The sequence below is a fragment of the Eumetopias jubatus genome, unplaced genomic scaffold (genome assembly GCF_037043125.1).
Source record: "Eumetopias jubatus isolate StellerSeaLion01/CBP00866 unplaced genomic scaffold, mEumJub1_p1.0 scaffold_7, whole genome shotgun sequence".
Taxonomy (NCBI): domain Eukaryota; kingdom Metazoa; phylum Chordata; class Mammalia; order Carnivora; family Otariidae; genus Eumetopias; species Eumetopias jubatus.
In genome coordinates this window covers 93,161,201-93,181,677 of record NW_028274813.1, presented here as the reverse complement: position 1 = coordinate 93,181,677, position 20,477 = coordinate 93,161,201, and the positions used below count along the sequence as shown (strand labels likewise).

Below are 20,477 nucleotides of genomic sequence, written 5' to 3'. Positions count from 1 at the left end.
CCTGGAGAGCTGGTTGAGCAGGGATTTGTAGATCTGCATCTCCCAAACTTGCCTGCTGAGAAAACCACTCAGGTCAACAGCAGGTTAAAAATACAGGCCCTGGGGGCACCTGGGTGGCTCAGTTGGTTAAGCGACTGATGCTTGGTTTCAGCTCAGGTTGTGATCTCAGGGTCCTGGGATTGAGCTCCCGGCATTGCATCAGGCTTCCTGCTCAGCAGGGAGTCTGCTTGTCTCCCTCTCTCTGCCCCTCCCCCGGCTCGTTCTCTCTCTCTCTAATAATCTTTCAAAAAAAAAAAAAAGTACAGGTCCTAAAAATACAGATACAGTTCCTGGAGATCTGGACTGGGCCGGACTGAGGTGGGTCAGGAATTCTGAGGAGGCAAGTTGGGGGAAAGCGCTCAGTGAATCTTTTTGTCTCTCTGGATCCTTTGCTAAACCACTCACCCTCTCACCTGTGATAGGAGAGAATCGCATCACTCTTCAAGGCATAGCATAGACCCCTCGTTCTCTAGATGAGAGGTGGCTGGAGCTAGGCTGGCCTTCAGGACTGGTCCATCTCCACAGTGGGCTGACTCATGGCCATTTCTGGTGAAAGAAATGAAATGAGTATGCTTATGTCCTTGTAAAAAAGATGCTGACCCTCTAGTGAGGAAATGGGATCAGGAATGATGCTCTGGCTAATTGAACCACATAAATAGCTAAATGGAAGTATGGTATGAGCATTTACACAAAGATTGTGACAACAGAATTGCCTCTTTTGAACCTAAGGTTATCTAACCAATACATCACTGGTGAACACTTGTCCTTATTGTAAACCAGGAACCATAAAGCAGAGGTCAGCCTATCTGTGCTCCCCAATAATAGGTGGCTTCACACCCCTCAGTCTGTAACCCAAGAAAAATGAAAACATGCCCACACAGAAACTTGAACACAAATGTGCGTAGCTGCCCAAAGTGGAACATCTCAAATGTTCACCTGCTGAACAGATGAACAAATTGTGGTAGAGCCATACAATGCAATATCACTTGGCAATAAAAAAAGGAAGTAAGGAAGTACTGATTCATGCCACAACATGGATGAACCTTGAAAAAATTGTGCTGAGTGAAAAAAGCCAGACACAAAGGACTACACAGTGTATGATTCTGTTTATATGAAATATTCAGACCAGGCAAATCCACAGAGACAGAAAGGAGTTTGGTGGTTACTTGGGGCTCGGGGTGGGATGAACAGGGAGGGGCTGCCAATGGGTATAGGATTTCCTTTGAGGTCATGGAATTAGATAGTGGTGATCGCTGCACATTTATTTATCACAATAAAGCTGCTAAATATATATACATGGAAAAATAGTAGGTAGTCTATAGGTATTTTCAGTATTTAAAAAACAAAACAAAGAAACCAGATAGGTAAGGCTCACCAAAATGTTACATTTTTCTTTTCTTTTTTTTTTTTTAAGATTTTATTTATCCATTTGAGACAGAGAGATAGAGAGAGCATAGCAGGGGGAGAGGCAGAGGGAGAGGGAGAAGCAGACTCCCTGCTGAGCTGGGAGCGGGGCTCGATCCCAGGACCTGGAGATCATGACTTGAGCCGAAGGCAGACGTTTAACCATCTGAGCCACCTAAGCGCCCCTATGTTTTGACTTTCGGTTAAAAGTGGCACAAGTGAGCATAGTAACCCTGGTTAGGTCATACTTATAATAAAAATTTCTCTGTAAAGAACTTTTCCTATGTGCCAAGCACTGTGCTAAGCACCTTGCATACACCAAGTAACATAATCCTTGTAACAGTGGGATGGTGCAGTTTATTACCTCCATTTTTTAGGTAGGGAAATTGAGGCTAGGAGAGTTGAACAACTTGCTCGTGGTTGCACAGTTTCTAAGTGGCAGAGCCAGGATTTTAACCAAGTCTGACAGCAAACCGCCTCCTTGCATCATGTGGATCAGAAATTCTGTGTAGAGGTTAATTTGTTCACTTGCTGTTTGGTTCAACTGATAATTATGAGGAGTTAGCCAATGTCAGGGCCAGAGGATTTACCACTCACCACCAAACTACTCCAAATCTAAGAAAAAACTGTGCTTGTTGCTAAAATGTAGTGTTCACAAAGGAAAACATTACTCTCTGACAAAATATGAACATATCTCAAAATATTGACCTCCACAAGGGAACCCATAAGATGTCAAAAACAGTTCAGGCGGGAGCTCAATACACAGAGATTTATACTCCCTTCTGATGAAATTCATATGGCTCACTATAAACGAATCACTGATGTTGATAGACCAGGCACCCACCAGTACCAGTGGCCAACTCAACCTTTGTAGGGAGAATTCCACTGTTGCCATATGCTCTCCCTGCTGCCATCACCTCTTTGTTTGCAGGCCCACAGAACAAGCACCATGCTGGCTGGGTAAAGAAGCTCTCTGACTCCACAAAGCACAGAAGTTTGTCTATCTGATTATTAAGAGTCTGCTCCTAATATTCACATGGGACCTGAATATCTGCAGTCTGTACCCAATCAGAGGGATCCAGCCACATACCTCCTTCCAGATTTCCTTGTCACCAATCTTCCAATCCTAGTCTTTTCAAGGCCCTGACCATCCAGCCAAACCATCAGCAACTGCCCAAGAATCAGTGTAAATATGTACTCTGGCCATCTCTTCCTCCAGACATAGCAGACAGTCAAATACCTGGGTTGAATCCCTGCCCACTGGGAGAATTTTCCTTTACCAATGTCCTCACAGTCACCCCTGAGTGGGGCTGTAACGCTCCAGCTGTCCACTTGCGGACCCATCTGTAATCCAGGCTTGAGTTTTTCTCCCTCAGTCAACTGATCATAAGCAATCCCTTGGAGGTCATAGGTATGGAATGAGGGAGGAGGCAAAGCAGTAAGAATTGGTGTTGCAGGACCCTGAACCACCTACTCATGCAATTTACTTGTACCTAATGGATCTGCCTGAGTTCAGTTATATATAATCTATCTATCATCTATCTATCTATCTATGTACTTCCACTTGATGACACATTGCTGCTGTGCATGCCCAACCTTATGCCTAGGTAGGTCAGACAACATCCACGTGTTGAGAGCTCAAGCTACATGGTCACCTGATATCGCATGGTTAGTCATTCAGGCTCTGCCAAGGTCCAGTAGCAAGTCAGAACATGCTTCTTGAAAGGAGAATAGCTATCTGCGGAAGAGGACACAGATTTTCTTTGAAAACCTAGAGGTCTGTGCTATAATCCTCCTATTGGTATTTACTGGAGTGTCCATACAGGATCCCTATTTGACACAACACATATCATTTGATCTGTTGGAGCATAAGACCTAGGTGGTAGAGCAGCTCATACTATAGCCTAAATGTGCTACAGAACCTTCTCTTCTTCCTCCCAATCTACCAGCCTGTAGATGGGTCCAATTCACACACTCATATGTGGTGTATGTTGCCTCCAAAATCCAAAAGGACCTCCCAAATGTCTTGCCTCTTTTTTCTTGTAGGTGATACAAGGGGCACCAACTCCTCTTTCACCCTGAAGTGTGATATTTCAACATAATCCAGACTACTGCAGCCCCAGAATTTTCACTGCTAATACCAATTCTGTGTCAGTCTAGGTCCAATCAGGAGAAAGAAGCCATAGAGTATCATGAACAGAGAAAGGAAAGGTTAATGTAAGAAATATTAACTATAACAGAGGCTTGGAGTAATAAGGAATTGGCCAGTAAAAAGTAAAGAGAATTCTAAGCAATATAGGAATGGTAGCTACCGGAAGCATATCCTGGAGCTGAGTACTCACCTATTCCTACTATAGTGATAATTAAACTCTACTGTGGGGGCTGTTTCTTTGTTTCAGCACTAGACTGTAGGGTTCTTGAGAGCAGGGGCCACATGCCTTGTTCTCCATTACGTTTCAGTGCTAACAGGCTCTGAATAAATATGAGCGAATGAATGAATACAGCTAGTATTGGCACTCCCACAGCCTGCAAGAGAAGGATCCTATTTCCTGCCACATGTGCCAGATCCAGCCCACACCTGGCTGCTTCTGTCCAGCGGAGAGGTGCTAATAATGCTTGCAAGGGAGTCGTCAGTGGAGGGCTGCGGGTAGCCTTTGTCAACCTCTTCTTCTTTTTTTTAATATTTTATTTATTTATTTATTTGAAAGGGAGACATCAAGAGCGAGAGAGGGAACACAAGCAGGGGGAGTGGGAGAGGGAGAAGCAGGCTTCCCGCCGAACAGGGACCCCAATGCGGGGCTTGATGCCAGGACCCTGGGATCATGATCTGAGCCGAAGGCAGACGCTTAACGATTGAGCCACCCAGGCGCCCCTGTCAACCTCTTCTTAAGAGGAGGCAAGAGTCTAGCTCAACTTCCCAGACTCTCCCCTCTGGGTTCTTAGTCCCCAGGCCCAGAGCTGAACAATAATCCCCCCAAAAGTCTCATTCTGTTTCTGATCGCTGTGTGAACGCGTGCACACCACCGGGCCTGGCCTTTGGGGCCGGAACAGGTGCAAATGGGATTCCCACGAAAGGCTCCTCTCCCGACCTAGGAAAACAACTGCCACGCGCGCGGAACCGGGGCGGGGCGAGGCGGCCCCTCCCTGGGCGGAGGCGCAGCCAGGCCTAGAAAACCGGGTCGGGTCGGCTCGGGGCCGTGCGGGGAGAGGTCAGGCCATGGCGGACGCGCTGAAGGAGCGCACCGCGCGGCTGCTAACCGACTACCTAGAGTACTGCGCCCGGGAGCCCGGCACCCCCGCGCGGGCGCCGTCTACGCCCGAGGCCGCGGTGTTGCGCTCGGTGGCCGCCCAGATACTGCAGCGTCACGAGCGCTTCTTGTCTCATTACCGCGGCTACCGCGGCAACCGCGTCGAGCTGGTGGCTCAGGTGGAGCGGGAGATACTCGCCCACCCCCAGCCCCTAAGCTGGGGCCGCGTGGTGGCGCTCTTGACCTTCGCGGGAACACTGCTGGAGGGATCGCCGTCGGGGATCGACCAGGAACAGGAGTTGGGGGACTGGGAGGCCACCGTTCGCCAGGACTGCGAGCGCCTGGTGGACTTCCTCTGCAATCGGCTCACAGGACAGCATCGCGCCTGGCTGGAGGCGCACGACGGCTGGGTGAGCGCGGGGAGGACTCGGGAAGCGGGGGGACGGGCAGCCGGGGACGCGCCCACGCGGCCACCACCGGGAGGGCCCTAGCGGTTTCAACTTGGTGAGGCGTTCCTTTCAGCAAGACGAGGACTTTCGGTGTTAAGTCTGGTTTCCTCCTCTCCTGACGGAGTCACACTGGCAGAAACCGCCCTTGCTAGACGGCTCTCTTACTAACCCATTCTGAAGCCCATGCGCACGACCTGGTTGGCCCACTGTGGCCTTAGCCTTGCCGGTTTTAGGGGTTTTAGGATGCGCCTACGTTAGGGTCGGGATGCTTTGCTCATAGACTGGTGAAATCAGCAGTGGGGCGGCCCTGGGCCAGGTGGATTCTTTCTCCTCTGCTTATTAAGCAACCTTTGGAGAGACAGAGGCCACTGCGCTGCAGGGTGGAGAGCACCAGCCTAAAACGTTAAGTGGGAAAGGCATCCCCTTGCCCAGCCCCCAACACCCCTCGGGAAGAGCCGCGGCCAGAGGTGTTGGAGAGTGTGCGCAGGCACCCACTGGTGGTATTGACTCACAGTTCCTTACTTCTAATCCTCTGCACCCAGTCCTTCTTTGGGTGATAACCAGCTGCTATGGCTTTCAGCTGTAGGTCATTGATTTCTGTGGTCTAGGCTAGAGGGGCAGGCCATTGCCCTGCAGCTCTTAAACCGGTTTAATGATCAAGGAAAGCCCACCACCATTCTTCAGTAAGAAGAGAGCATGCCTCTTGGTTTCTGAGCTAGACTCCTTCCTGTTCCTTTCCTCTCTTCCTCAAGTTAAAAAAGGAACTAAGGAAGACACCGCAGGAAATTTAGCTCTTGTTGGCGGTTGGCATCACCTGTGGTGACGAAATCGGCCCCATTTATGGAGGAGAGGTAGTACCTGAATCGGAACCCTGACCTTATATGAAGAGTTCGAGGTGTTAGCATTAACCCGTATTCTTCTTGGTCTGTGTGCTGTTCTTCAGGCCTGTGAACTCTAAGAACCGGACCTGAGCCCTGTCTTAAGAAGGCATTTGGCCCCTGAGGGTCCTTTGCAGTTAAAGAGGAAATTAATTGGGAGGAGGTCATTGTTTTTGTTATTTTGGCTAATTAACATTGACTAAGGAATAATCTTTTAACATCAAGAGGCCCAGATTCCCCCAATTACGTAAAGGGGACATGCCCGCACCTCTTCCTAGCTACAGTTAAAATGCCACTACCTCAGGGTGCCTGGGGGGCCCAGTCAGTTAAGTGTCTCAGACTCTTGATTTTTGGCTCAGGTCCTGATCTCAGGATTGTGAGATCTAGCCCCTCGGGCTCAGTGGGAGCCTGCTGAAGATTCTTTCTCCCCCTCTACACTCCTCTCTCTCCCCAACTCTTTAAAAAAAAAAAAAAAAAAAGCCCCTATCTGTACTTCCATTCCTTTCTTCTCCGTTTATCTGAATGGAGCTGCTTGCTTTATTGTCTTAGATGATTGTTTTCAACCTAGTGATTTGCCAGTTTCCCAAATGGCATCTGCCCTTGGCTCAGGAAAGAATGTGATAAAGTAGTCTACGTTCCTCTTAGGTTTCTTTTTTCTTTGCAAGTTTTAAATTTTTATTAACTTAAAATTTGATATAATTGGCAGTGTTACTAATTTCAGGTGTACAATATAGTGGGTGGCTCACTTGGTTAAGCGTCTGCCTTAGTCTCTGGTCATGATCCCAGGATCCTGGGGTCCTGGGATAGAGCCCTGCCTCAGGCTCCTTGCTCAGCATGGGAGTAGTCTGCTTCTTCTCCCGCTCCCCTTCTCTCCCCCCCCCACCCCGCTCTCTCTCAAATAAATAAAAATAAATCTGAAATGCTTCATGTTTTTTATTTTGCCTATCTCCCCACCCACCTCCCCTCTAGTTTTCTGTATTTATAAGCCTGTTTCTGTTTTGTTTGTTCAGCTTTTTTTTAGAGTCTGCATATAAATGAAATCATGTTTTCTTTTTTTAAGATTTTATTTGTTTATTTGACAGAGAGAGCGAGAGCAGGAACACAAGCAGGGGGAGTGGGAAAGGGAGAAGCAGGCTCTCCGCTGAGCAGGGAGCCCGATGCGGGGCTTGATCACAGGACCCTGGGACCATGACGTGAGCCGAAGGCTGGCACTTAATGACTGAGCCACCCAGGTGCTCCTGAAATCATGTTTTTTGTGTCTTTCTGACTTATTTCACTTAGCATAATGTCCTCTAGGTCCATCCATGATGTTGCAAATGGCAAGATCTCATTCATCTTTATGGCTAAGTAATTTTCTATTGTATAAATATACCACATCTTTATCCATTCATTTATCGATGGATGCTTGAGTTGTTCCATAGTTTGGCTATTGTAAATACTGCAGTAATGAGCACAGGGGTGCATATATCTTTTCAAATTAATGTTTTCGTTTTCTTCAGGTAAATACCCAGAAATGGAATTACTGGGTCGTATGACATTTCTATTTTGAATTTTTTTGAGGAACTGCCATACTGTTCTCTATAGTGGCTGCACCAATTTATATTCCCACCAACAGTTCCCTTTTTTCCACATCTTCGCCTACTCTTATTTCTTGTTTCTTTGATACTAGACATTCTGACTGGTGTGAGGTGACCTCTCATTGTGGTTTTGATTTGCATTTCCCTGATGAGTGATGCTGAGCATCTTTTCATGTGTCTGTTGGCCATTTGTAGGTCTTCTTTGGAGAAAGGTCCATTCAGGTCCTCTCCCCATTTTTAATCAGATTATTTGGTGTGTAGTGGGGCTTGGTGTCCTCTTAAAAAGGCAGGGGGGGGCAGATCAAAAAGTGAGTATTCTTGCTGTGACAAAGTTGTCTCCTATGTTCTCCTTTTCCCCTGTGTTGGATTCGTTACAAATCCTAACTCAGCTTCCTAAGTACAGGTTGCCTCTTGGTCAGTATTTACTTTTTCTATTCTTTAAATCCAGGAGTTACCTTGCTGTTTAATCCAGAAGTGCCAGTGTGTTTCATTGAGTCCAGGCGTGGGGCATTCTGAAACGGTCTAATTCCCTTCTCCCTCCCCCTTATAGGATGGCTTTTGTCTCTTCTTCACACCCATGCTGCCATCTTGGAAAAGAATGCTGGTCCAGGCTCTTCTGTCATGCTTTACAGCAGTGATCTTAATCTACTTCTGGAAAAGGTTATTGTGAGTTCTGAAATTTTTAACGCATTTCTACCTGCCTAACTGTGACCAGCCAACTGAATTTGAGATGTGAAAGAATAGAACAGAGTAAACCACCTTCTGAGACATTTTTACCTGCCTTCATCTAAGGAGTCCTGTGGTGATGGTTCAGCCAGAGTTTTAACTCCTGGCAAGTACTCAGAGGTATTAGGACAAAGGCACAAATGGCTCTTCTTTGATTGGGGAAAATGGATTCTAAAGGTTCACTTCTCTAAAGAATTGCAGTAGAAGCTACATTCTAGTTAAGTGGGAAACATGGTGCTTTTTGCTACCTTTGGATAAGAGTGAATATGCATCTCTCATCTATCCAGTTTCATGTGCTACTGCTGACTCATTTCTCAAGGCAGTCAGTCAGTGGTGGAATGCCAAAAGCCCTCCAAGTCCCAGTTTGACAAGGAATGTAATATTAAAAACTTTTATAAGGAATTCTAAATCCTTTGAAATCGAATTCCTAATTCTACCTTTCTAGATTTTATAAAGAATTTATATTTTTGACTTCAATAAATTGTTAAATATCTTTGAATTTTTAATAAACGTATGTATCTTTTTAAAAAATTGTTGGTTTTCCTTGGGATTTAATAAGACTTTATTCTTTTTTTTAAGATTTTATTTATTTATTTGAGAGAGAGAGAATGAGAGACAGCACAAGAGGGAAGAGGGTCAGAGGGAGAAGCAGACTCCCCACTGAGCAGGGAGCCCGATGTGGGACTCGATCCCGGGACTCCAGGATCATGACCTGAGCTGAAGGCAGTCGCTTAACAACTGAGCCACCCAGGCACCCAATAAGACTATTCTTAGGAGTAACTTGAATTGAAGAAAATTTCCTTTTTTATTTCTTTAAATACAATACATACAATTCTTTATTTTAAACATTTAATCAATACACAAACTCATAAAAAGTCCTTCACTTCCACCTTCCGTTTTGCAGTCAACCCATCACCTGCAAGGTGATAGGGAGGAAAACTTTAACTCTAAGCTCTTAGGCTCTCTACCTGATGCCTGTGAATTTAGCAGACAGATTAACAGGTGAAAAACATGGATCTTGATGTTTTTACAGGAGACTTTATAGAAGAGTGAAAACTTCAAGGAAATGTGTAGATTCGGGGTTTATATACTTTAACAACAAGGGATACATCGTGGAGTAGACAAAGGAAAGGGATTAGACTGGTAGGGGTAGTATATTCTGGGGAAAGGACTAGGAAATAGATGGGGGAAACTAATGGAAGATGAGGGTTATTTTAATCCAGTCTGTACAGTCTTCTTGGTGTTGATTTCCATCTCCAGTGATGAGTGTTCTCTCCTTCCTGGTATAAATGGGCACCTTTCTCGATGCATCTGGCTGGCTCAGTTGGTGGAACGTGTGACTCTTAATCTCGGAGTTGTGAGTTTGAGCCCCATGCTAGGGATAGAGATTACTTTTAAAAATTCTTTAAAGAGGAGGGATGCTTATAACAACAATATCCATAATAGCCAAAATAAGGAAAGAGCCCAGATGTCTATCAACAGATGAATGGATAAAGAAGATGTGGTATATATACACGATGGAATACTACTCAGCCATCAAAAAGCATGAAATTTTGCCATTTGCAACAATGTGGATGGAAAAGAGGGTATTATGCTAAGTGAAGTAAGTCAGGGAAAGACAAATACAGTTGACTTCACTTAAATGTGGAATTCAAGAAACAAAGTAGATGAACCTAGGGGAAGGAAAAATAAAATGAAGATTGAAAGGGAGGCAAACCATAAGAGACTTAAAAGGGGGGGGGCAGATCAAAAGGTGAGGAAATGAACTGAGGGCCGCTGGAGGGGAGGTGGGTGGGGACATTAAGGAGGACACTTGGTGTAATGAGCCCTGGGTGTTATATGCAACTGATGAATCACTAAATTCTACCTCTGAAACTAAAAAAAAAGGGGGGGGGGGTTTGCCTGGGTGACTCAGTCAGTTAAGCACCCGACTCTTGGTTTTGGCTCAGGTCGTGATCTCGGGCTGGTGAGATCAAGCCCTGCGTCGGGCTCTGCACTGGGTGTGGAGCCTGCTTAAGATTCTCTCTCTCCCTTTCCTTCTGCCCCTCCCCAACCCACGTGTGCTCACACATGCTCACTCTTTAAAAAAACAAACAAAAAAGAACCTTTCTCATAGGAAATTTATGTCCTGCTCTTAGGCAGAAAAGTAGAGGGCAGAGAGCCCTTCCTGTGTGTGCTATTTCTCAGTTGCCTTAAGCTCAAAATAATATGCCAAAGTTTCATATTTTGGAGTGACCTGTTCTAATCCACTTCAGTGGTGAATGGTGCATGCCATTATTCTGCAGCCAGCTGGACTCCACATCCATCTGTCCTTTCTGAGCCCACCCAGACCCTCCAGGCTTGCCATGTCCAAGCACTGGTGCTCTGGAGCGGGTGCTCCACAGCGCTGCCAGCAGCCACTGGAAAGGCGCCATGAGGACCCCAGCATGCCAGCCCAAATCTGCTCAGCAGTCTCTCCATGGGCCAACTCTTGCTGGTGCTATTAGAACAAGCCTGGGACCAAAAGGATAAAAATAAGTGAAGATGGGAAAGGATGTGGCCATTACAAACCATGGTGCCACTATTTTGAAACAAATGCAAGTGTTCCATCCAGCAGCCAGAATGCAGGTGGAGCTGTCCAAGACCCCAGATGAAGAAGCAGGAGGTGGTACCACATTGATGATCATCGCTGCTTGTTCTCTTAGATTCCTGTCTGCAGCTTTTTCAGAAAGAGATTCATCCAGCCATCATTTCCATTGTCCTTCCAGAAGGATTTGGAAAAGGGTATTGAAATCTTAACTCCTCTTGACCTGTGGAACTGAGTGACCAAGAAACTGTTCGATAATGGAAGCGCTTCATTGAACTCAGAGTTTTCTTCGTGTTCAAAGTCTGCTTTCTCCAGTAAATGGAAATGCAGTGAGGGAAGTGATTGTGCCACAGCTACTGGTGTAGATCTTCGAGATACCAAAGTAGTTAAGAAACCTCAGGGGCATTATGCCAAGTGAAGTAAATCAGATGGAGAAACACAAATACTGATGATCTCTCTCCCAGGTAGAATCTAGAAAGAGTAAATAAAATTAAATCAAAAAATTTAAAAAACCAACCTCACTGATGCCATATTGTTAGTTGCCAGGGTCAGGGAATGGGCGAACTTTTGTTCTAGTTTATTTTTACTTTTTAAGTTTATTTTTTTTTAAAGATTTATGTGGGAGAGAGGGGATGGGAGGGGGCAGAGGGAGAATCTCAAGCAGATTCCCCACTGAGCAGACTCCCTGCTGAGCGTGGAGCCCAAATGGGGGCTCGATCTCATCCTAAAATGAGCTGAGCTGAAACCAACAGAGTCACCTAGGCACCCCAAGTTTATGTAAGTAATCTCTACCCACAATGTGGGGCTCGAACTCATGACCCCGAGATCAAGAGTCTCATGCTCTGAGTCAGCCAGCCTCCCCTGTTTTGTTCTAGTTTAAATAAATGTTTATAATTATGATGTATGTATGTATAGTTTATATATAAACTATATATAGCTTATATATATGTGTGTGTGTATATATATATATATATAACAAAACTGGGTGGGACAAATGATGACTACAAGTTGGTAGAAGGGCTGGTTCTCACCCATAAGATGATCTAACCAGAGTCGAAAAGGCTAAGATGGGGCTTACGGGGTTTTCCTTATCTGCTTCCAGAACAGATAGGGATAATCACATAGTAGTTTCCGATATGCCCAGATGGACCCAGTGCTAAGGAAGAAGCCTATATCCTAAATTTAGGGAGGCAAATTTTTTAAACCAGATATAATGTTCTCATACAGAAGTCTATTCTTAAGAGCTGCTCTTAGAGATCTTGCATTAAAATTCCCTGAACAAAATGAAGATTATGGTGGCTAGGGATATTGGAAGAGAAGACACTGAAGTCCTCTGTAAGACAACTGGAACCAAGCCAGTTGCTCATGTTGACCAATTCACTGGTGACATGCTGGATTTGGCTGAGCTAGCTGAGCGGGTCAATTTAAGTGGTTCTGGCAAACTGCTCAAGAGGACTGGAAAAAAGTTACAGTTGTGCATGGTTCTAATAAATTGGTGATTGAAGAAGCAGAGTGCTCCATTCATGATGCCCTGTGTGTTACTTGTGGTTGAGTGAAGCAAGAGCTCTTCTTGTGGGAGGTGGTGCTCCAGAACTAAAGTTGGCTCTATGGTTAACTGAATATTCATGAACATTGAGTGGTCTGGAATTCCACTGTGTTCTAATGCAGATGTAATGGAAGTCCTTCTGTGCACACTAGCTGAAACTGCTGGCCTGAATCCCATTTCTGCAGTAACAGAAGCAAGAAACTGACATGCCCAAGGAGAAAAACTATAGGCATTAATGTCTGAATTAATAATAATAATAATTTCCAATTATTTTGGAAGAACAGGTGTCCAGCCTTTGTTGATTTCAGTCAGTGCACTTATTCTAGCAACCGAAACTGTCTAGAACATTGTGCACATTGCTCATGTGGTAAACGCTCAGTAATCTGACACTGGCTCTCTGGCATCGTCATGGCCATGGGTAGTGTGGCTGGAGTAGAAGACTGCCTTGGTGCTCCTTGTTCAGAAGATTGTTTCCTTTTTGAACTCCAGGGCTTGGTCTTCCATTTGGCACTTGCTAGAAACGGTATTTGCACCCTTTTAATGAAAATACTAATACTTGGTTTCAAAAAATAGTATGGTATCCCTCCAGGCCTTTCAGGCCTTTATAAAAACTGGACCTGCTCTTTTGATGTCTTTTTTTTTTTTTTTTTTTTTTTTTTGAGAGGGCGATGGGAAGAGGGGGAGGGAAAGGGGAGGGAGAGAGTGTGAGCAGTGGGGGGGCAGGGGTGTGGGCCAGAGGGAGAGAGAGAATCCCAAGCAGCCTCTACACCCAGCACAATGAAAGGTTACATCAACTTCTGCAATAATGCAGAATGCACTAGGATGGAACGGCAAGGCAGAGCTATATGTTCTGAAGAGAAAGGGTTCATAAGACTAGTCAAGGGACATCTGGGTGGCTCACTCAGTTAGGCATCTGACTCTTGATTTCGGCTGGGGTCATGGTCTCAGGGTCGTGGGATCAAGCTGATGTAGCTTTTCATTGCTCTGTATGTTAGCATGTTTCTTAAGGGCTATGAGAAACAACATCTCACAATTTTTTGTGTGTGCATAACCATGCATGACTATGTCTGTAGGAGAGAATCCTAGAAAGAGATTCTGAATCAGTTTATGTGTATTAAAACTTGGCTACTACCAAATTATCATTCAAAATAGAGTCTACCAATCCAAACTTACACCAGGGTAGGGAATGCTTAGCTCTTCACACTCTTGCCAGTATTAAATCATCCTAAAATTTTACCTTTTTGGCTTTTAGAGTTTGAGTCTTTTTTAGGAAGGTCACCCTTGTCTGAAGATTATAAAGGAAATCTTCTGTGTTCTGGGTCACTGATCCAGTCTGTAATTCTTTTAGTATAAAATAGGATTTACTTCTTCTAAGAGTTGGGATAGATATTTCAGCATTGCAGATAGTCCATTTTTCCCTCTACTGATTTGAAAGTATTCTCTATTTTGTTGACTTGCCTTTTCCCCTGCTAATAGCACTCTGTCTGAAGTACTATATGTTAATGTATGCCTGAATACCTAGTGGTCTAAATCTAGTTTCCCCAATGCTGTTCTTTGAAAAGAAAAAAACAAATCCTTGGCTATTTTTGTGAATTATTTAACGTAAATTCCGAAAAATCGTTTATAAGGAATCCATTAAGACATTGCTTAGGATTTTTGTTAGAATGGGATTAAATCATAGATCAATTTGGAAATCAGTATCTTTACATTATTGTGAAGAACTTGTCTAAGAACGTGAACTCTTTCATGTTTTTTAAGTCTCATGATTTCCTTCGTATAGATCCTATGTTCTTAGATGTATTCCAACACTTTGAGTTCTACTGCTATTGGGAATGGAATCTAGAGAGGATAATTTGTCTCCCCCATTTCTCCTGACACCCGCAGTTTTCTTAGCGGGTGGACTACCCCTCCTTTGTTCTTAGGCCATGTGGTTCTGGTGGGATTGACTCCTCCCCATTTGACCCTGCCTCAAGTTCGGGAAAATGACCCAGACCTGGCCTAACAGAGTCCATTCCTCAGTGAAGTTAGCCGGACTTAATTTCAGGATTTCTGCAGATACTATCTGAGGAGACTCTTTCTCAGCTGAGGTGTCCAGTGCATGGAGAGAGCCTGACTGGAAGAGAAGACCTCACAGAAGGACAGAGGTCAAGAGATTTGGGTTAGGATAGAACACGCAGAAACAGTTCTGGTGACATTGCTGATGTCTCACAATGTGACTGTGCCTAAAACTACTTGGGACTCCATACATTCCCTTTTCTGCTTAAACTGACTTATGTTACCAGTGCAACTCAATTCATTCCTGAGTCAAAGGATCAGTTTTCCCTGTTATATTTATTATTTGGTTACGGCTATCCTGAAGAGAAATTTAATGTAGATTATAAATTCTGGCTATCTTGAACACTCACTAGTTCTAACTAATGTTTCTTTCCTAATATTGATCTCTTTCTTTTCTTGGCTAATTGTATAGGTTAGTGAATGGGTATGATAGTTGTTTTCCATGTACTGGAAAATTCCCTTGATTTCAGTAGACAGCCTTCTTTTCTTCCAGCACTTTTTTCCACTAGCATTTTAGGAGGCTGGAGTTGTGCAGCCATTGCTCAAACCATAATTTAACCTAAGGTGAGTAAATGAAGGATTAGACACATGTGTTAATCATCTGTGGTAAGAAGAAATATCCTAAAGGTGAGCAGCACTGACAGTCCTGAGTGATGAGGGATTTCAGTTTGAGGGAGTGTTTGTGACTATAAGATCTAGCCACAAGACAAAGAAATAGTCTTCTCATTGTTTTTAGCATGTGGATGGTTGTTCCATAAACTAAGTAGTCTGGACTCCTAAGAGGAAGATGATTAGCATGATGTGCTACTGATGAATGGGACCATTCAGGGCATTCTTGGGATGCTGGGTTGAAGTGCATTTCCAAGTGAGAATATTACCAATCAGCCTGTAAAACAGTGGTTCCCTCAAATTTTTGCCTGATCAGTTGTCTACTTGGAAGAGTAATATGTTCGTTAGTATCTTCTCTCAGGTTTCCCCGCATTTTTAGAATCTAGGTGGGCACTTATGGGTAAATGTTTGCTTCAAACTCAGTTTTATTCCAATTGTACCTTCCCTGTAAACTTGAAGTCTTTTAGGACCCTATTCACCCTCATCATCTTCCTGCCTGGTTTTCCCAACCCACACATCTATTACTTCCAGAATGTATTCTTTGTATTTTTTTTTCTTTTTTGAGTTTTAGGTTTTTTTGAATTATTTTATTAATTCCAGCATAATTAACATACAGTGTTAGTTTCAGATGTACAACATAGGGATTCAACAGCTGTATACATTACTCAGTGCTCATCATGATAAGTGTATTCTTAATACACCCCATCACCTATTTCACCCACTCCCCACTCACGTCCCTTCTGATAACATCAGATTGTTCTCTGTATTTAAGAGTCTGTATTAAAGAGTCTGTCTTTTGTCTTTTTTTCTTTGTTCATCTGTTGTGTTTTTTAAATTACCTGTGAGTGAAATCATATGGTATCTTTCTCTGACTGACTTATTGCATTTAACATTGTACTTTCTAGATCCATCCATGTCATTGCAAATGGCAAATTTTAATTCTTTTTTATGGCTAATTGTGTGTATGTACATGTGGGTATATGATAATGAATAAAGATGTGGTATATATTGATGAACACTTGGGTGGCTTCCATATCTTGAGTATTGCAAATGGATATAGGGGTGCATGTATCTTTCAAATTACTGTTTTTGTATTCTTTGGGTAAGTACCCAATAGTAGAATTATTAGATCATATGGTAGTTCTGTTTTTAATTTTTTCGGGAACCTCCATACTACCTTCCACAGTGGCTGAACCAGTTTGCGTTCCCACCAACATTGCAAGAGGGATCCTTTTTCTCCAGATCCTCACCAACACTGTTGTTTCTTGTTTTCGTTTTTAAGATTTATCTGAGAGAGAGAGAGAGTGCACTTGCAGGTGCATGGATGGGGGGAGGGGCAGAGGGAGAGGGAGAGTCTTAAGCGGACTCCATGCTGAGCACAGGATCCCCAACGCAGGGCTCGATCTCATAACCCTGAGATCATGACCTGAGCTGAAACCAAGAGTCAGACACTCAACCAGCTGCACCACCGAGGCACCCCTCTTGTTTTTTTATTTTAACCATCCTGACAGGTGTGAGGTGATAGCTCACTGTGGTTTACATTTGCATTTCCTTGATGATTAGGGATGCTGAGCATCTTTTCACAAGTCTGTTGGCCATCTGGATTTCTTTGGAGAAATGTCCGTGTCTTCTGCCTATTTTTTAAATTGGCTTATTTGGTTTTTTTGGTGTTGAGTTGCATAAGTTCTTTAATATTTTGGATACTAAACCATTATTGGATATATCATTTGCAAATATCTTCTCCCATTCAGTAGGTTGTCTTTGTTTTGTTTCCTTTGTGGTGCAGAAGCTTTTTATTTTGATGTAGTCCCAACAGTTTTTGTTTTGTTTCCTTTGCCTCAGGAGAAATATCTAGAAAAAGTTGGTACAGCCAGTGTCAGAGGCTGTGCTCTGCCTGCCTGTGCTCTCCTTTAGGATTTTTTTTTTTAAGATTTATTTATTTTAGAGAGTGTGCATGTGCATGGGGGGGAGGCGCAAAGGGAGAGAGAAAAGGAGAATCCCAAGCAGACTCCCCGCTGAGCACAGTGCCCAATAAGGGGTTCCATCTCATGACCCTGAGATCATGACCTGAGCCAAAACCAAGAGTTGGACACTTAACCAGCTGAGCCACCCAGGTGCCCCTCTTCTAGGATTTTTATGGTTTGAGGTCTCACACTTAGGTCTTCAGTCCATTTTGAGTTTATTTTTGTTTATAAGAAAGTAGTCCAGTTTCATTCTTTGCATGCAGCTGTCCAGTTTTTCCAACACAATTTATTGAAGAGCCTGTCTTTTTCCCATTGCATATTCCTAACTCCTTTGTCATAAATTAATTGACCATATAGTCATGGGTTTATTTCTGGGCTCTTTATTCTGTTCTGTTGGTCTATGTGTCTGTTTTTTGTGCCAGTACCATACTGTTTTGGTTACTAAGCTTTATAGTATATTTTGAAATCTGAGATTGTGATAGCTCCAATTTTGTTCTTTCTCAAGATTGCTTTGCCTATCTTCATGGTTCCACACAAATTTTAGAATTGTTATATTTTTGTGGAAAATGCTGTTGGTGTTTGGATAGGGATTACATTAAATCTGTAGATTTCTTTAGGTAGTATGGGCATTTTTGTAATATTTATTCTTCCAATCCATGAGCATGGAATATCTTTCCATGTGTTTGTGTCATCTTCAGTTTCTTTCATCAGTGTTTTATAGTTTTCAGAGTATAGGTCCTTTACCTCCTTAGTTTATTTCTAGGTATTTTTGGTGCAATTGTAAATGGACTGTTGTCTTAATTTTTCTTTCTACTACTTCATTATTAACCAGTAGAAATGCAATACATTTCTGTGTATCGATTTTGTATCCTGCAACTTTACTGAATTCATTTATTAGTTCTAGTGGTTTTTTGGTGGAGTCTTTAGGATTTTCTATATATAGTATCATGTCATCTGCAAATAGTCAGAGTTATACTCCTTCTTTACCAATTTGGAGGCCTTTTATCTCTTGTCTGATTGCTGTGGCTAGGACTTTCAGTTACATTGAATAAAAGTGGTGAGAGTGAACATCCTTGTCTTGTTCCTGAGCTTAGAGGTAAAGCTCTCAGTTTTTCACCATTGAGTGTGCTGTTAGCTGTGGGTTTTTCATATATGACCTTTATTATGTTCTCCTAAACCTATTTTGTTGAGGGTTTTATCATAGATGGATGTTGTACTTGGTCAAATGCTTTTCCTGCATCCCTTGAAGTGATCATATGGTTTTTATTCTTGTTGTGAAGTATCACATTGATTGATTTGCAGATATTGAACCACCCTTGCATCCCAGGAATAAATCCCACTTGATTGTGGTGAATGATTTTTTTTAATGTATTGGATTCGGTTTGCTAATATTTTGTTGAGGATTTTTGCATGTATATTAGAGATATTGGCCTGTGGTTCTCTTCTTTTGTAGTGTCTTTATCTGGTTTTGGTGTCTGGGTGATAGTGGCCTTGTAGAATGAATTTGGAAATTTTCCTTCCTTTCTATCTTTTGGAATAGTTTGAGAAGAATAGGTATTAACTTCTTCTTTAAATGTTTGTTAGAATTCACCTGTGAACCCATCTGGTCCTGGACTTCTGTTTATTGACAGTTCTTTGATTTGTGATTCAGTTTCATCACTAGTAATCTGTCTACTTAAATTTTCTAATTCTTCCTAATGCAATTTTGGGAGTTTATATGTTTCTAGGAATTTGTCCATTTCTTCTAGGTAGTCCAATGTGTTGGCATATAATTTCTCATAATATTCTCTTATCTCATATTCTGTGGTGTTATTTCTCCTCTTTAATTTCTGATTTTGACTGTGCGCTCATTACCCCTCCCCCCTCTCTCCCCTAAAGAGTCTGGCTTTTTGTTAATCTTCTCAGAGAACCAGCTCCTGGTTTCATTGATTTTTTTTTTTTTTTAAGTTTCTATTTCATTTATTTCTGCTCTAATCTTTATTCTTCTACTGGTTTGGGGTTTTGTTTGTTCTTTTTCTACTTTTGGTAAGGTTAGGTTGTTGATTTGAGAATTTTCTTCTTGAAGTAGGCCTGTATTGCTATAAACTTCCCTCTTAGAATAGCTTTTGCTGCATCCAAAAGATTTTGGGTTTTTTTTTTTTTTAAGATTTTATTTAATTTGAAAGAGAGGGAGATAGCAAGAGCAGGAACACAAGCAGGGGGAGTGGGAGAGGGAGAAGCAGGCTTCCCGCTGAACAGGGAGCCCGGTGTGGGACTTGAGCCCAGGACCCTGCGATCATGACCTGAGCCGAAGGCAGACGCTTAACAACTGAGCTACCCAGGCACCCTTTGGGTTATCGTTTTTATTTTCATTTGTCTCCATATATTTTTTTATTCAATTTCTTTGTTGACCCATTCATTCTTTAGTAGCATGTTATCTAACTTCCATATATTTGTGTTCTTTCTAGATTTTTTTCCGGTGGTTGATTTCTAGTTAAATACCACTGTGCTTGGAAAAGATGAATGATACGACTTCATCTTTTTGAATTTGTTGAGACTTGTTTTGTGGCCTAACATGTGATGTACTCTGGTGAATGTTTTATGTGCACTCGAAAAGCATGTGTATTCTGCTGTTTTAGGATGGAATGTTCTGAATATATGTTAGATCCATCTGCTCCTTGTGTCATGAAAAGCTATTTTCTTGTTATTTTTCTGTTTAGATGATCTAACCATTGATGTAAATGGGATGTTAAAGTGCCCTACTATTATTGTGCTACTTTTAATTACTTCCTTTATGTTTGTTAATAGCTGGTTTATGTATTTGGGTGCTTCCATGTTGGGTGCATACATATTTACAATTGTTTTGTCTTGTTGGATTATTCCCTTTATGATTTTGTAATGTCCTTCTTTGTCTCTTGTTACAGTCTTTGTTTTAAAATCTATTTGTCTGGGTGCCTGGGTGGCTCAGTTGGTTAAGCGACTGCCTTCGGCTCAGGTCATGATCCTGGAGTCCCGGGATCGAGTCCCGCATTGGGCTCCCTGCTCGGCAGGGAGTCTGCTTCTCCCTCTGACCCTATCCCCTCTCATGTGCTCTCTCTCTCTCAATCTCTCTCTCAAATAAATAAATAAAATCTTTAAAAAAATAAATAAAATCTATTTGTCTGATGTAAGTATTCCTACCCCAGCTTTCTTTTCACTTCCATTTGCTTGATAAATGATTTTTCAACCCTTCACTTAAAAAAAAAAAAAAAAAAAAAAAGATTTGTTAGAGAGAGAGCAAGCGAGCAAGCAGTGGTGGGGTAGGGGGAGGACAGATGGAGAGGGAGAGAGAACCCCAAGCAGACTCTGTGCTGATTGCAGAGCCTGACTTGGGGCTTGATCTTACGATCTCAAGATCATGACCTGAGCCAAAACCAAGAGTCAAACACTCAACTGAC

The 20,477-nt window shown here is 42.8% G+C and overlaps 1 protein-coding gene and 1 pseudogene across 1 annotated transcript; both read left to right on the top strand.

Annotated features, from left to right (window-relative positions):
* Positions 1 to 4,639: 4,639 nt before the first annotated feature.
* BCL2L10 (BCL2 like 10) lies at positions 4,640 to 8,265 on the top strand. The gene is made up of 2 exons (XM_028100007.2): positions 4,640 to 5,101; positions 8,146 to 8,265. Exons 1-2 carry the CDS (start codon positions 4,661 to 4,663, stop codon positions 8,263 to 8,265), a joined length of 561 nt encoding a protein of 186 aa, XP_027955808.2. The 5' UTR covers positions 4,640 to 4,660.
* Positions 8,266 to 10,733: 2,468 nt separating this feature from the next.
* Positions 10,734 to 12,815, top strand: LOC114206344 (T-complex protein 1 subunit delta pseudogene; annotated as a pseudogene).
* The last annotated feature ends 7,662 nt before the right edge of the window (positions 12,816 to 20,477 follow it).

Excerpts from the sequence above, each read along its gene's own strand:
- BCL2L10 (XM_028100007.2), top strand. The coding sequence starts at position 4,661 with ATGGCGGACGCGCTGAAGGAGCGCACCGCGCGGCTGCTAACCGACTAC. Across the intron at positions 5,102-8,145 it reads TGGAGGCGCACGACGGCTGG|GATGGCTTTTGTCTCTTCTT; the intron begins GTGAGCGCGGGG and ends TCCCCCTTATAG.